We start from the raw sequence: 15,721 nt of genomic DNA, 5'->3' as shown, positions 1-15,721 counted from the left end.
TTAGTTATCTCTGTAATTCTGTCCATCATGGTGTCCTATATAGCTTCAGTGTGACTGGAAGAAACATCTTGTCCCAGGAAAGCCTTCCAGGTGGCATTTTTATGTAGAAAGTGAAATGCTTTTATGAAATCAATAAACAGCAAACACAGCAGGATCTGTATTTGCTAAACCTGTCAGTCAGTTGCATGACCATAAAAAATGTTGTCCATAAAAGAAAATTAATTTCTAGACTTAGCACAAAGTAAAAACCTATATAGTATGGAGAGCAGAATTTTAGGATGCTAAAATTTGGAAGAAATGTGCAATTTGTAAGAAATAAGGTTTCAAAATGTCATTTGGTACAGTGTTATTTCCCTCTTCCCCTGGTATTATGACTTCTTACCCATGATCTCAGTTCTTTCAGAGACAAATAGAAATAAAGAGACAAAGAAGGAGACACAGAGAGACAGACATAGACCATAGAGATGTGTGAGCCAAGGATTATGAAAGACATAGGTGAAAGTGCTCCTGTTTGAATGGCGGCTAGATGTAGGGGTAATGGGAACCCTCAGTGGTAACATAACGGTCCACTGGACACAATGTTGGACTTGGAATCAGTGGGACCCAAGTTCGAATCTTCCCTTAGACATTTCCTAGCTGTGTGATCTTGGGAAAGTAACGTTACTCTCAATCTCAGTTTTTTTCATCTGTAAAGTGGAGATGAAAACAGCACCTACCTAAGTGAAGTGCTTGACGAACCTTAAAGCACACCATCAATGCTATCATAGCAGCACACAGACAAAAGGCTCAGGATTTTCAAAAAATAATCTGAATATTCTTAATTATTTATCTAGCCAGCCTGCCTCATTACCTCCTGTCTCCTTGGGAATCAAGGATACCAAGAGAGCCAGGCTCATGAAAAACATTTCTTTCTGATGAAAAACCAACATTTAAAAAAAAAGTATCTTGCCTCCTGAAATTATAGCAGCCCTGACCTAGTGTAAACTGTCACCTAAGCAAGGTAAAGGTCATGATCCCCACTGACTAAGCTGCCCTAGCTGGATCACAATGACCCTATAAACCAAGAATTCTTAACTGTTTTTATGTCATGGCTCCCTCCTTAGAATATACTATTACAAAGGAAACCAAAAGTTAGTGAAAATAAAGCTGTAATTTCTCTCCCTCATCCAAGGTCAGATCTCTAGAAATCTACACAGCAACTCCAAGTTAAGGAATTACTTTAAAGTAAATTGAGAGAGAACCACTCCAAATGATGGACAAATGCAGGATATAATCTTATGAAAATCCAACATTGCCTCCCTATCCTCAATTCAGAAAACAGGGAAGTCATTAACTCATAGACATGAGCAGGACTGAGGCCTAGCGAAGAGTCAGGGTTTAATAATAATAATAATGATATTAAAAATAGCACACATCGACACAGCATTTTAAAGCTGGCGAACCACTGTCCATACATTGTCTCATTTGATTCTCATATCCATTGGCATTGCAGTGAATACCAAAGCCAACATCTATTGTTCCTGAAGCTATAACTTTTCCTTTGTTTGTTTTTAATCTCCTTTCTTTCTTGTTGTTAGGAGGAAAGGCACTTACAAAATCTCAGACTAAATGTCTGCAGGGAGGACAGGAAGACTGGGGAAAGAACCTACATTCTCATTTTGCAGCTGGCTCTGGGAATGGGAGCCGCCATGATTCTCATCTGTAGAAGGAGAGGGTTGGATGCAATGACCTTTGTGGGCCCTCCAGCTCTAAATCTGTGATGCTAGGATGACCAGAAAGAACAGCTGGTGACCATGAAAAAGGAAGTGGGCTGACCAGTTCTGGTCTCCTGGGGGGTTAATTTCAGCTGAAAGCTCTGGCCCTCAGTAGAAAGAACAGAAGGAAAGAGGATTAGTGAAAAGTTGTTTTTGTCTTTTCCTCCACCCCACAAAAGAGTGTACACACATGCTTCCCTCCCCAGAACTCCTCTGCATAGAACCTCCATCTCAGTTCCTCACTGCCCTGAGAGTCAAACCCTCACTCACCCCAGATCTTCACTCCTCCCCACCCTTTGACATACTCTCACCTCATTTTACCCTGGTTTCCATGATTCATTTCTCCACTCCCAGGCTCTCATCCCCTTGACCTCCATGTCTAGTCCTCTGCCTCAGGCCGTAGGAGTAACACTCATCAACAGTGGCTTGGAAGAACTGGAAGTGGTTTTCTTCCATGCTCCATCGGGTAGGGAGATGGAAAAGACATGGGAGGGGCTGAGGAGAGGATTGGAACATTCATGTTAGAACACATGGCATCACAGGCTTTCGGATGTCTGAACTCACAGCCTCATGGACCTCGCTGGAGGAGGGGAGAAGCCTCAACTTCTCCAGAGTGAGGCATCAGGTAGCAGTCAGGGAAGCAGGCTTCTGGCAGAAAAGGGCAAAACCTCAGGCAGTGGCATGGTCACCGATACTTCCAGCAGCAGAACCCCTGAGCTCCCCACAGATCATCCTGGCCCAAGCTATGGTTCTAGTCACCCACTTCTCGTGCCTGCCCCAAGTCTTTGGATTGGATACTGCAAAGCAGCTGGCTAGGCCTTTTGCTTTGAATATGCTTCTCTTCTCCCATGGGAGAATTTCCTTTAAAGCTTAGCCATTACTCTTACCTACCTGTCAAATTTAACATACTTTGACAAACTTCCAAGTGCCTACCATGGGCACACCTCATGCCCATTGTGAGAAACTGATACTGGTGCACCATAACTTGAGGAGACTTTAATGAACCAATAGGACATGGACCATCATGTCCTATTAACCAACATTCCAATAAAGGAATGATTTTGAGCCCCAGGCAACAGACTTATAAAAGGTACCTGATCTGTGGAACTTAACTTCTTCCAGGCTTGAAAACAGACTGTACCTCTGATGTCTTATCACCCCACTGTCTAGAGGAAAGCAAGAAGGGTTTAAAATCTCTGAAACACAAGTTTAAAATTGACCTTTGTGAAAACTTAGGCAGGAAATCTTAATGATTATTTAGACTTCCCCACAGAGGACTGGACTGAACTATTTTAAATGACAGGTGACAAATCTGTTCTGTAAGATTGCCATTAAACGTATTAGTGTAATGAAATATTATTCAGAAATAAGAAAATATGGTTTCAGAAGAAACTTGTAAGACTTTTATGAACTGATACAGAGTGAAGTAAACAAGGTGAGGAGAACAATGTATTCAATGATGATGGCGTTATGGCGTATGTTATCTGCTTCAGACTAGAAGCTATAGGATAGTTTAATATATAGCATACTGGATTTGAGAGTCAGGAAGACCTGCGTTCGAATCCTGTCTCTAATGCTATAACTCCAGGCTTAACTTCTCTGGGTCTCTGTTGCCTTGTCTGCAAGAAGGAAATAATAGAACTTTTACCTCACAGAGTGTTTGTGGGGCTTCAATGAGATAAAGAACTCTGCCTTAAAATATAAGTCAACTATTGCTATCTCTAGAGAACAGAGTTCAAGTGCTGTTCAAAACCCAATAACACTTTGTGTATAAAGGTGCTTAATATTGTTCATAATAAATTACGAGCGTATAACTCTAAGCTTCTTAGAATAACTATGAGCTAGCCTTTCATTCATTTATTCAAGGATGAAATGATTGATCAAAATGCTCAGTAAATGGAACACAGAGACGGACAAAAAGGTTGTTAGAAGCATGTGTCCTCTCTGTACCACCCCATCCTCACCCAATTGATAAGCATTTATTAAATGTCTACTTTGTGCCAGGCACTGGAGATAAAAATAAAGACAAAAGTGAAAAAGTCTTTATCTTTAAGGGGCTTACATCAATTAAGATGGGCATTAAGGAGGGGGCGGAGCCAAGATGGTGGCTGGTAAGGAGAGAATAATGTGAGCTCCCTTCGGAGACCCTCCAAAAACTTATAAAAAATGGCTCTGTACCAATTATAGAATGGCTGAACCCACAAAACAGCAGAGGGAAGCAGGGCTCCAGCCCAGGACAGCCTGGATGGTCTCTGGGTGAGGTCTATCCCACACGGAGCTCAGAGCTGGGAGCTGGGAGCTGGGAACGGAGTGGAGCAGAGCCCAGCCTGAGCGGCGTGGACCATCCAGACTAGAAGCTGGGCGGAGGGGGCCCTAGCGCCCTGATTCAGCGAGCTGCGGCAGTTAGGAGACTTCTCAACCCACAAACACCAAAGACTGCTGAGAAGGTTAGTGGGAAAAGCTGCAGGAGTAGAAGGAGTTCGCGGTTCGGCTTCCAGCCCCGGGGGCAGTGGAGGTGGGGCAGCTACAGCTGTTGTTACTTCCGGCTCCAGGCCCACCTGGTGGGAGGAATTAAGTGGCAGATCAGAGCAGGGGTGCACAGCCTGCCGAAGATCTAAGCCCAGTTCGGGTTGGGGGCTGGGGAAGGAGCAGCGCTGGGGTGGCAGAGCTGGCACCTCCCCCCCAAACGTGGAACATAGAACACTGTAATCTACAAGCTGTCGTACCCCACTAAAAAACTCAAGGGTCAAGTTAGTTGGCTGGGAATATGGCCAGGCAGCGAAAAGGCACCGAGATTCAGTCTCAGACTTTGCATTCTTTCTTTGCTGACAAAGAAGACCAAAATATACAGACAGAAGAAATTAATAAAGTCAAAGAGCCTACAACAGAAACCTCCAAGAAAAACAGGAACTGGTCTCAGGCCATGGAAGAGCTCAAAAAGGAGTTGGAAAAGCAAGTTAGAGAAGTAGAGGAAAAATTGGGAAGAGAAATGAGAAGGATGCGAGAAAACCATGAAAAACAAGTCAATGACTTGCTAAAGGAGACCCAAAAAAATACTGAAAAATATGCTGAAGAAAACAACACCTTAATAAACAGACTAACTCAAATGGCAAAAGAGCTCCAAAAAGCCAATGAGGAGAAGAATGCCTTGAAAGGCAGAATTAGCCAAATGGAAAAGGAGGTCCAAAAGACCACTGAAGAAAATACTACTTTAAAAATTAGATTGGAGCAAGTGGAAGCTAGTGACTTTATGAGAAATCAGGATATTATAAAACAGAACCAAAGGAATGAAAAAATGGAAGACAATGTGAAATATCTCCTTGGAAAAACCACTGACCTAGAAAATAGATCCAGGAGAGATAATTTAAAAATTATTGGACTACCTGAAAGCCATGATCAAAAAAAGAGCCTAGATACCATCTTTCAAGAAATTATCAAGGAGAACTGCCCTGATATTCTAGAGCCACAGGGCAAAATGGAAATTGAAAGAATGCATCGATCACCTCCTCAAATAGATCCCAAAAAGAAATCCCCTAGGAATATTGTCACCAAATTCCAGAGCTCCCAGATCAAGGAGAAAATACTGCAAGCAGCCAGAAATAAACAATTTGAGTATTGTGGAAACCCGATCAGAATAACCCAAGATCTGGCAGCTTCTACATTAAGAGATCGAAGGGCTTGGAATGCGATATTCCGGAGGTCAATGGAGCTAGGATTAAAACCTAGAATCACCTACCCAGCAAAACTGAGTATCATGTTCCAAGGCAAAATATGGATTTTCAATAAAATAGAGGACTTTCAAGCTTTCTCAGTGAAAAGACCAGAACTGAATAGAAAATTTGACTTTCAAACACAAGAATCAAGAGAAGCATGAAAAGGTAATCAAGAAACAGAAATTGCAAGGGACTTACTAAAGTTGAACTGTTTTGTTTACATTCCTACATGGAAAGATGATGTGTATGATTCATGAGACCTCAGTATTAGAGTAGTTGAAGGGAATATTCATATATGTATATGTTTATGTATATGTATAAGTGAATGTGTATGTATGTATGTATCTATGTGTATATGTATGCATGTGTATGTAGGTATATATATATGTGTGCTTTTATATATGTATATACATATATATATATGTAAAAGAGAGAGAACAGACACAGGGTGAGTTGAAGATGAAGGGAAGATATGTAAAAGAAATAAAATGAAATTAAGGGATGAGAGAGCAACATACTGAGAGAGGGAGATAGGGACAGATAGAATGGGGTGGATTATCTCGCATAAAGGTGGCAAGAGGAAGCAGTTCTGTGGGAGGAGGGGAGAGGGCAGGTGAGGGGGGAATGAGTGAACCTTGCTCTCATCAGATTCGGCCTGAGGAGGGAATACCATACATACTCAGTTGGGTATCTTACCCTACAGGAAAGAAGAGGGAGGAAGATAAAAAAAAATAAAAGGGGGGGGAATGATGGAGGGGAGGGCATATGGGGGTGGAGGTAATCAAAACAAATACTTTGGAAAGGGGACAGGGTCAAGGGAGAAAATTCAATAAAGTGGGATGGGTTGGAAAGGAGCAAAATGTAGTTAGCCTTTCACAACATGAGTATTGTGGAAGGGTTATACATAATGATACATGTGTGGCCTAGGTTGAAGTGCTCGACTTCTTAGGGAGGGTGGGTGGGAAGGGAAGAGGGGAGAGAATTTGGAACTCAAAGTTTTAGAAACAGATGTTCAAAAACAAAAAAAAGTTTTTGCATGCAACTAAAAAATAAGATACACAGGCAATGGGGCATAGAAATTTATCTTGCCCTACAAGAAAGGAAGGGAAAAGGGGATGAGAGGGGAGGGGGGTGATAGAGGGGAGGGCTGACTGGGGAACAGGGCAACCAGAATATATGCCATCTTGGAGTGGGGGGGAGGGTAGAAATGGGGAGAAAATTTGTAATTCAAACTGTTGTGAAAATCAATGCTGAAAACCAAATATGTTAAATAAATAAATTATTTTTAAAAAAAACAGAAAAAAAAAGATGGGCATTAAGGATTTCAAGGGACAGAACTAAGTGTGCCCAGATCAGTCTGGAAGCTTCCATAATTGTTTTTATGCTAGATCAGCCTGGTGGTAGACGAGCAGACGAGAGGTATAGCACTGTACTGTATGTAGGATTTTGTTTTGACAAATTCCAAGCACATTTGAGATTTGATGTCCCGAAACAGTCAAATGACCCCAAACCTGAGCAGCCCAAGGAAAGTCCCATACTCAAAAGTTCCAAAGCAGCCTCACTGTCTTGATGCCAAAACAGGACGAACCCAAGAGAATACTATATTAGCACAAATTAGGAGAAAAAAAGGTTGGCTCTTACTCATTAGAGCTTTGTGACTGAAGATAACATATCTAATTACTTCTAGCCACTGCTAGGGCTTTTTGGGAAGAAATGACCATAAAATACATTTCCAAGACACTCCAAGTACATTGCATATATTACCTCATTAGTCTTCACAACCACACTATAAAGCTTAGAAGGACCAGGAATTATGACCCTCATCTTACAGATGAGAAAATAAGCTTAGAAGAGCTAATTGACTTACTCTGAAATCCGCTGAAAGCAGTGAGATGGCTGAGAATAAAACCTTGTTTTCTTGTTTTACAGGCCATCATTAACTCACTAGACCATCTTGCTATTTTCAATTCAATATCACTTCCTGTCCACATTTTTCAAAGGGAAAAAGTACAAAAGATTCTTAGGATAACACCAAGTGAATGATATAAAAGTGGAAACTTCTATCATTATATCAAAGGATATAGAACCCTTTGGAGAGAGAAAGAGAGACAGCGTCAATCTATATGTTGTGATTTCAAGGGTAGGCCTTTTCCACATGCTCTCTGGAACCTAAAATTATTTTAACTGAGGACAAAGCCTTTCATTTGGCAATCATATATAAATCTTACATTGTAAATAACTCCAAGTTTAAATTCACATTAGGATGCAATAACTAATATAGATATCAATGTATTACAATTAAACCTATCTACATTTACCTGGAATGATGTCCCTTCTTCCTTCTGAATCTTGGTTTCCTGGGCTATCTTCAAGGTTCAGCTCAAATGCTTATCCAAGGCCTTTCCTGATACCCTCCTTTGTTAGAAGTCATCTCCTTTATTTTATATATTTTTATATATTTTACTATACATAATATGCAGAAAACATTTTTATTATTATATATTACTTATACATCATGCATATATTTTATATTTTTATATGTGTGCATGCTTTTCCTTCAATAGAATCCTGTAACAGCCCTCATTTTGAAATATCTCATATCTACTTCTTTGTATGCATAGTCTTTATCTACAGTAGAATGTAAGCTTTTTGAGGCAAAGATTTCTTTTTGTTTTCTTTTTCTCCCTAGCACTTGAATTAAATCAATCCTGTTCTTAAAATGAAGGGTCAAAGAAGTCCACAGAACCAGAGAGGCTCAGAGGTAAAAGGGACCTCTGGAATCAAAATTGAACAAGAATCCCTCATTTGAAAACCTTCCAGTTCTGGTCTTTTCACCAGAAATGCTTGAAAGCCATTTTTTTCATTAAAGGTCCATTTCCCCCTTTCCCCACCCGTTATAGAATTAGTTGTGCAGGCAAGTTATTCTTGGTTGTAAGCCTGTATCTTTTGCCTTTTGGAATACCCAGGATCTGTCCCTTCCTGTGCTTTTGTTTATTGTGGCCACTCCTCTGGATCTCGTCCTGGTGCCCACAGCTTCCTTCGCTGACCTTCACCTCTTCCCAGGGTTAGGCCCTCTTAGATCTTTGAGGTTCAGAGGACTGGATCTTTAGGGTTTCCATGACTTCTCAGGACAGAGTGCTAAGCACCTTAGAGGCCCTGGGTGTTGAGTCTTCTAAGTCTAAGAGCTGTTTTCCTGCTGTTCCCAGTTGTTTCCAAAGTTGATGGTACAGGTTTTTTGCCACAGTGGCACGGTTATAGGGGAGCCCTCTGTTCTTGATATATCTCTGGATACAGAGCTCTGAAGGCAAAATATGCCTCTGGAAAGTCCCTGGTTATACCAAGAAGATACTTTTTTATTTTTCTGTGCTGCTGCAGATTTTGCATTTGCTGGTGACCTCCTTTAAGGTCTCTTTTTGTCCATGGGCTCTGGGCTGACTTTTTGTGTAGTTCAGCAGTAGAAGAAGCTTACTGTGTTTTCCATTGGATTATTTTTTTCCTTAGTGGATTTCTTTATCACTACTTGCTCTGGTTTTTAGGTTTTTGTTGGAGTAGTTGTATGACTGTTCAGGCAGATATCTTGCCCAGGAGTCCTCTCTAATCCCTCTTCTAGGGGATGATCCTTTAGATACTTGAATGTTGTAATTATGTGCCTTCTAAGTCTTCTCTTCCAGGCTAAACTTCCCCTATTCCTTCACCGATCTTCATGTGGCGTAATCTTCAGGCCCCTCAACATGCTGGTCACTCTGCTACAGATCAGCTTCAGACTTTGAATGTTTTTTTTTCCCCAGAAACTAACACGATACCACAGATGAGGCTGGACAAAGGAAGAATACAGGACTGTCACCCCCTAACATTCTTGGAAACCATGCCTCTCTTACTACAACCTAAGAGTAATGACATTGGCTTTTGTTGGCTGCCATGTTTCCCAATTGGGTCATAATAGGCTTAGAGCCTACTAAAATCCCCATTTCTTGTTTAAATAATAGGTCTAGTCACAGTTTCTCCCATCTTGTACTAAGAAAGCTGATTTTGGGGGAATAGAAAACTTTTCCTTTAACCTCATTCAATTTCATCTAACTAGATATGGTCCAATGTTCTTGTCTTCGATCTTTTTGAATTTTAACTGCACTATTCAACAGGTATCGTTTATTCCTCCCTGCTTTGTGTTGTTTGAAAATTTGATAAACAAGACATCTCTTATTTCATATCTAGGTCACTGATAAACACTTTAAATGATACAAGGCCGAATACAGATCCTTGAGACACTTCCCTCGTGTCCCTTGCTTTACTTTGAGTTGGCATTAAAGTGCTCTTTAGGTCCAGTTCTTCAAGTGGTTTTGAATTGGAGAGACTATAGTATTGCCTAGCCCACATCTCTACATCTTTTAAACAAGAATTGTACAAAAGAACTTGCTAAATGCTTTGATAAAGCAGGTAAACAATATCGACAAAACTGATGGGTCTTATTGATATATCAATCAAGGAACCCTACCAAAAGAAAATAAAGTTCATCTGCCTTTAGTTATTCTTGATGAAGTCATAGTGGTTTTTTGTGATCATTGTTTGTTTCTCTATAGTCATTAACTAGCTCTTTCATAGTATGTTCTAGAATCTGGCTAGCAATTGAAGTAAAATCCATTGGCTTACCGTTTGTAGACTCTATTCTCTTCCCTTTTTAAAAAAAATCAAGTCAACATCTTTTCTCCAACCATGAAGGTCCTCTCCATTCTCCCTGGATTATCAAAGATCTCTGATAATCAGCAATCATACCTGTCATAGCTTTCACTATCTGGGAATCAAGTTAGTACATCTGGTGACCAGCTGACCTAACTCATCAAGGGCCCAGATAATATTAATTCCTGACATCTATATAGTACATTTGTATAGGTTTATAAAATGATATATATCTTTACATACATTACCTCTTTTTATGTTCAAAACCATAGCATGAGTACGTACTGCATCCTATACCCCCATTTCACAGGTGAAGTAACTGAGGTTCATAGAGACTTAACAACTTCCCTATGGATACAAAGCTAATTTAGTGTTAGAAGCAGGATTCAACCCTAATCTCTACTGACTCCAGGTCTAGTTCTATTTCTGCTATAGTATGCTGTCCTTCTGAAGAGATTTATCTTAAGACATCGGGGAAGGGGGGAAGGAGGGAAGGAGTTGGGTAGGGGAAGGTAGTATGGAGAGGCTAAAAAGGAAAAGTGTGACAAAAGCAGGAAGGAACTGAGCATTTCAATGGAATATTGGGGTAGAGGAAGATAAGTGAGGTCATTCTCTTCCCCGAATTGCTATTACATTCAGGAATAAAGCAAAGCAGTTTTTACCTTATTAGTAAACTCGTTACCTTATTAAATTGTATAAATATATAAACATATCTCCACATATATTTATATATGTATGTATATGCATATATATCACATGTGTGCACGTGTACATATATATAAATATCACATGCATGTACTTCTTAAAAACATCATACTATACACAAAATTTCAGGTTCTTATACAAGCTGTTATATTTCACATTTTTATATTTTGAAATGTTTTGATATGTTTAATATAATGAATGTTAATAACATTCTCCTACATACAAAGGAGAGATTTTGCTATGAAACTGAGGCAAGATTGGATAAACAGTACATTGCAACTTGTACATAGTGGATACTCAGTATTTGCAGACTGACTGCTTCACATGCAAAGACTGCTCTTCCTCCCAACTTTCCTGTTTCTGTAGATGGAATCACCATCCTCCCAGTCACTTGGCCTCAACATTTTGTTGTTCTCATGAATTCTAACTCTCTTCTTCCTCCTCCATACTATTTCTGTTCTTTTAACTTGTCCCCTCTTCTCAGGTCATACTACAGTAAACCCTAGCTGTGGTTCTCATTACTTCTCACTTGGATTAGAAATAGTTGATTCCCAGCTGCCTTTGGTATCACTGCTATCTAATATGCCCTTAGCAAAGTTGCCTAAATAATCTCACTAATGCACAGATCTGGTCATATCATGTTCTACCTCATAAACCCTTCGTGGCTCCCCATTACCATTAGGGTGAAATACTTTTAGCTTGGTATTTAAGGTCTACATCTATCTGATTTCAACCTACTTTTCCCATTTCTCTTTACATCCTTTATGTTCCAGTCAAACCAGGCTACTCCATTATTTCCTGATCTCATTCTGCCCCCTTCTGCCTCCATACATTTACACATGCTACCTTATATACCTAGAATATACTCCTGCCATATTTTAGACTATTTAAATCCTGATTCCTTTAAGGCCCAGTGTAGGTGTACCTCCTTCCTCAGAGTGATCGTTATCTGCAAATTTCTTATCCCACTTTTATAGCTCCCCTTTGCCCTAAATCACATTCAACCTCATATCATACTTATTCATAGAAAGGGCTTATCCCTTTTATTAGAACAAAAGCTCCTTGAGGTGAGAGATTATGATTTTTATCTTTTAATGCCAAATATCTAGCACATAGCAGGGGCTGCTTAAATATTTGTTGAATGAGTAGTTAGGTTAACAGAATCAATATTTAATTAAATTTTATTTAAGTTCTATTTTAATTTACTGCTTCTATTTTAATTATTGGGAAGAGTGAGAAAACAATTTTTTCATGAATGATTCAGAGTTTTCTTTGTACTTGGTGAAGGCTTCTTATCATTGAGAGGAATTTATTAGTCTCATGACTCAGCTCTATCCCAGAGGCTCCTTACACCACAGTTAAGTTAAACATATTCAGATATGCAAAATACTTTTAAAATAGAACAGAAATCGTCTAAAGAATGAGTTTGTCTACATCAAAAGGCCAACTTAAAAAATATTACAATTTATTCTATCAGAATGATGTATTATTCTGGTGAATTAATCATAAATTAATTCTACTTGTTTACCTCAAGAAATTCACATTCTAGTTATAGACATTGAGTGTAAAACCACTTATGTCTTATGCTGTTAGAAAGTTTCAGATAATTCACAAAGTTGGATTCCTTTTCCTTTTGGTTGGAGAATCCTGTTTTTGTCAATTTCCCTCCCGCCCACCTCCCAGGAAAATGGAGCCATTCTGAGGCCAATAGTCTTAGAAACTTGGCAAAGTGGTTTAAAATTTTTTTTTAATTTTTTTTAGGAGTAGGGGGTGGATGGTTTATGCTATCAGTCGAAACAGCCGTGTATTACTGAAAGCTTGCCTCATTTGGGAAGTTTTGGCTAGACCTCTTTTTAGCCCTTAATCACATTCTACCTCTAGATCATATTTATTTGGGAAGATATTCGAAACCCTGGGAAGCATCTACTGCTTTTTGCAAACATCTCAGAAAATGATAATGTCCTCAAAGCTTATGGGGGAAAGAAGCCTTAGTAGGTAAGTCAGAGCTTAGAGAAAACAGATAATGACAGTTCTGAGAATAAATGTTAATGGTCACTGGCATGAAGAGTCAAATTCTAAATTGTTTCCATTAAATATTCAATTCACGCATTTATAAAAGTCAGCTACCCAATAAACTATCATCCCAATAGTCAGTGATGTATAAAAATGGTAAGAAATTAGTCAGACACATTGATTATACCTGCAATTTCAGAAAAGATAAGACAGATGGAATTAAAAGCATAAAGAAATATTTCTTAGACATCTCAAGAAGCATTTTTTCTTTCAAAAAAGTTGAATGTCTTAGAACAGTAGGAAGTAACATACAGAGTGTCCCCAAACTCTTAGGGCACTTTTAAGTTGGTAAAGCTGAAAACTATACTAAGCCTTTAGAGACACGCCGTATATATCTGGAAAACTATTTTAAAACAGAACTCTAATATTGGATTTTTAAAAAATCAAGTTGCCTTGCCTAGAGAGCATTTTATAAATATTCATGGAATTTAAAATCTTATGATTCGATGCTCTGTTTTAATGTTATATTCAGAAGTTATAGCTTGTTGTGAAACTTGTCCTACCCATAGGGGAAAAAAATCTATTCTTTTATAAATAAGTGTAAACTGAGCCCCTACGACCCCACAGTTCTTTTATGTTTGTACAGGGATATCCTGTACTTCCTGGTCATTAACAATACATTTGCCTTTCATTACAGCCTAATTGCATGATTCGGATCATGGATTCAGGGTTTAGAAGTGGCAAACAATGACCAAATCTCATTACGCAGCAACACGCAGGAAGCAAGAATCATGTTGATTACATTAAAAGGCCCCAGACACAAAAGTGCTCACTCAGATGTTCTGACAGCCCGGATTCAACGTAGTCTAAGTAATCTTTTGCAGAGGCTATAAGAAGTATTTCCACTTCCCACAGTAAACAGACACACATCACCCATCCATGATCCACCAATGTACCTGACTTAACATTAACTGCTTTAAAAACAAGGAGCCGTCCTTGTTTAAATACCCCCAAGACATAAGTCGTTAACACGATCCACAGTTTCTCTGGAATTGTAACATTTCTGGCAAGATATGAAAAATGTTGAAAAGCAAGAAAAGTAAAATTCAATTAACTTAAGTTTGTTAGTAAGTCTGCACTCTCCCTTTTTTTCCTCTCTTGACCACACTGGGCATCTGGCCTGAACTCCTTTACCATATGCTTACCCCAGGAATAATGCACTTAGTTTGAGGAGACAGCAGGCGTCTGTCAAGCATACCAGACTAGTTCCAAGTGGGCCAGCCACTCCAGCGGGAATAGTTCTCACAGGAACGAAAACTCAGTAAAATCTAAAAGCAAGCAGTCTTGTTTGTCGGAACAACATATCAACTGGTTTCCTTTTCCTTCTTGGCTTGGGGTATATAGCATTAGCCAGTGTGTCGCTATAAAGTTTCTCAGATTGCACTTTTTCAAACTAGTTTTTTCTCTACTCCAGAATGGCCTCAGCAGAGCAGAGAAGCCCATCACACTCAATTAAGAAACCAGAGTGGGAGGGCTCCTCTCAAATTTGAATGACGTCAGCCGGCAGAGAGGGGAAGAGCAGCAGACTTGTCAAAGCAGAGGGGGCATTTCATTAATATCAGCTGCATGTCTTGAAGCAGGAGCAAGCCAGAATCCTGGGGAGTGATAGTCTCTCAAACACACAATAACTTGAACAACTGAAAAACAAGCTGGTCCTATTCAAGTTGACTACTGTCCTGAAATATATTCTGGAATCAAGGGGAAAGATCATTTTTCAGTCTTGAAAAAAGCCTCCTTCCATTCAATCCTTTTCCAAGTAAACAAAAAACTTGCCTTTCTCTCCCACATCAGAGACATACCTAGGGTGGGGCTGCTAGACCTTCCTTGTAGGTCACTGAAATTTGGAGGGGGCACTTGTCTTTCATGAGTACAGAAATTACTGAACATGGCTTTTACTTAGCAAGCAATTTTCATTAAAAGGGGAGGCTCAAGAAGTTTCCTTCTTTGGAGACCTAGCTCTGAGGTAAGCTCCAAAATGGCCACCCTCCCCAGAGAGTCTCCCTAGAAGCAGCCTCAAGGTGTTCAAGGCCCGTTTCTTCCTAGTGGCCGCCATACTTCCTTGGCTCAGACCAATCCTGAGGTATTTGGGGGTCATCCCCAGTAGCTCGAGATTGCCGTCTGCCTCCTTATCTTTGGCTTCTACTTCTTGCTAACCCTTTTTATTTTATAAAAAAGGCTTCAGAAGGATAGCAAAGTTAAACCACAGTTTAGAATTCTCACTATCTTCTATCATAATCCTATTTACTTCAAGTGGCAATGCAGCCTTTAATAATAATAATTAAAAAAACTCCTCTTGTCCCCAATCCCCAATCTACTTTAAAATCCTCTTCCTCCTCAAAAACACTGTCTTTTTTCCATCCTATTTTTAGTATCATTGGGCAGCTTTAGCTTATTTTGGCATTCACCCTTGCAACAGGGTGCTATATATACACGTGTGGGTGCTACTCTTTCAAAAAAAATCTTCAATCTTCTATACATTCATCCAAAGTTACTTGTACTTTCATCTTTTAGAGTGTTGATGAGGCCGTCTCTGAATTCACATCAGTTTTTTTTAGGTATCTCTCCTTTTCCTCATGAGAATTCTACTTATGTCTGCAGAATATAGATTTCCACCTCTCCTGGGCTGTCTTGTATGTAGAATTGGATTCCATGTGATTGTACCTCGAGGCCATATGTAGCCTCAAGTGTGGCCCTTTGACTGAATCCAAACTTCACAGAATAAAGACTGCAGGTTCCCTACCTGTACTCTACACCCTTTGAAATTCATTATCTCCAAAGATAGAGTGCAAGTCAGACATTGAT

The 15,721-nt window shown here is 39.5% G+C and overlaps 1 protein-coding gene across 1 annotated transcript in view; it reads right to left on the bottom strand.

Annotated features, from left to right (window-relative positions):
- CACNB2 (calcium voltage-gated channel auxiliary subunit beta 2) overlaps positions 1-14,353 on the bottom strand; it is a 178,256-nt gene extending 163,903 nt beyond the window's left edge. The window contains exon 1 of the mRNA XM_036759212.1: positions 14,065-14,353. Within this exon, the coding sequence (XP_036615107.1) occupies positions 14,065-14,115 (51 nt within the window). The 5' untranslated portion in view covers positions 14,116-14,353. The remainder of the gene's footprint in view (positions 1-14,064) is intronic.
- Between the last annotated feature and the right edge of the window lie 1,368 nt (positions 14,354-15,721).

The sequence above is a fragment of the Trichosurus vulpecula genome, chromosome 5 (assembly GCF_011100635.1).
Source record: "Trichosurus vulpecula isolate mTriVul1 chromosome 5, mTriVul1.pri, whole genome shotgun sequence".
Classification (NCBI taxonomy): domain Eukaryota; kingdom Metazoa; phylum Chordata; class Mammalia; order Diprotodontia; family Phalangeridae; genus Trichosurus; species Trichosurus vulpecula.
The sequence above is the reverse complement of the archived record's forward strand: the minus strand, read 5'-3'. Positions and strand labels throughout refer to the sequence as shown.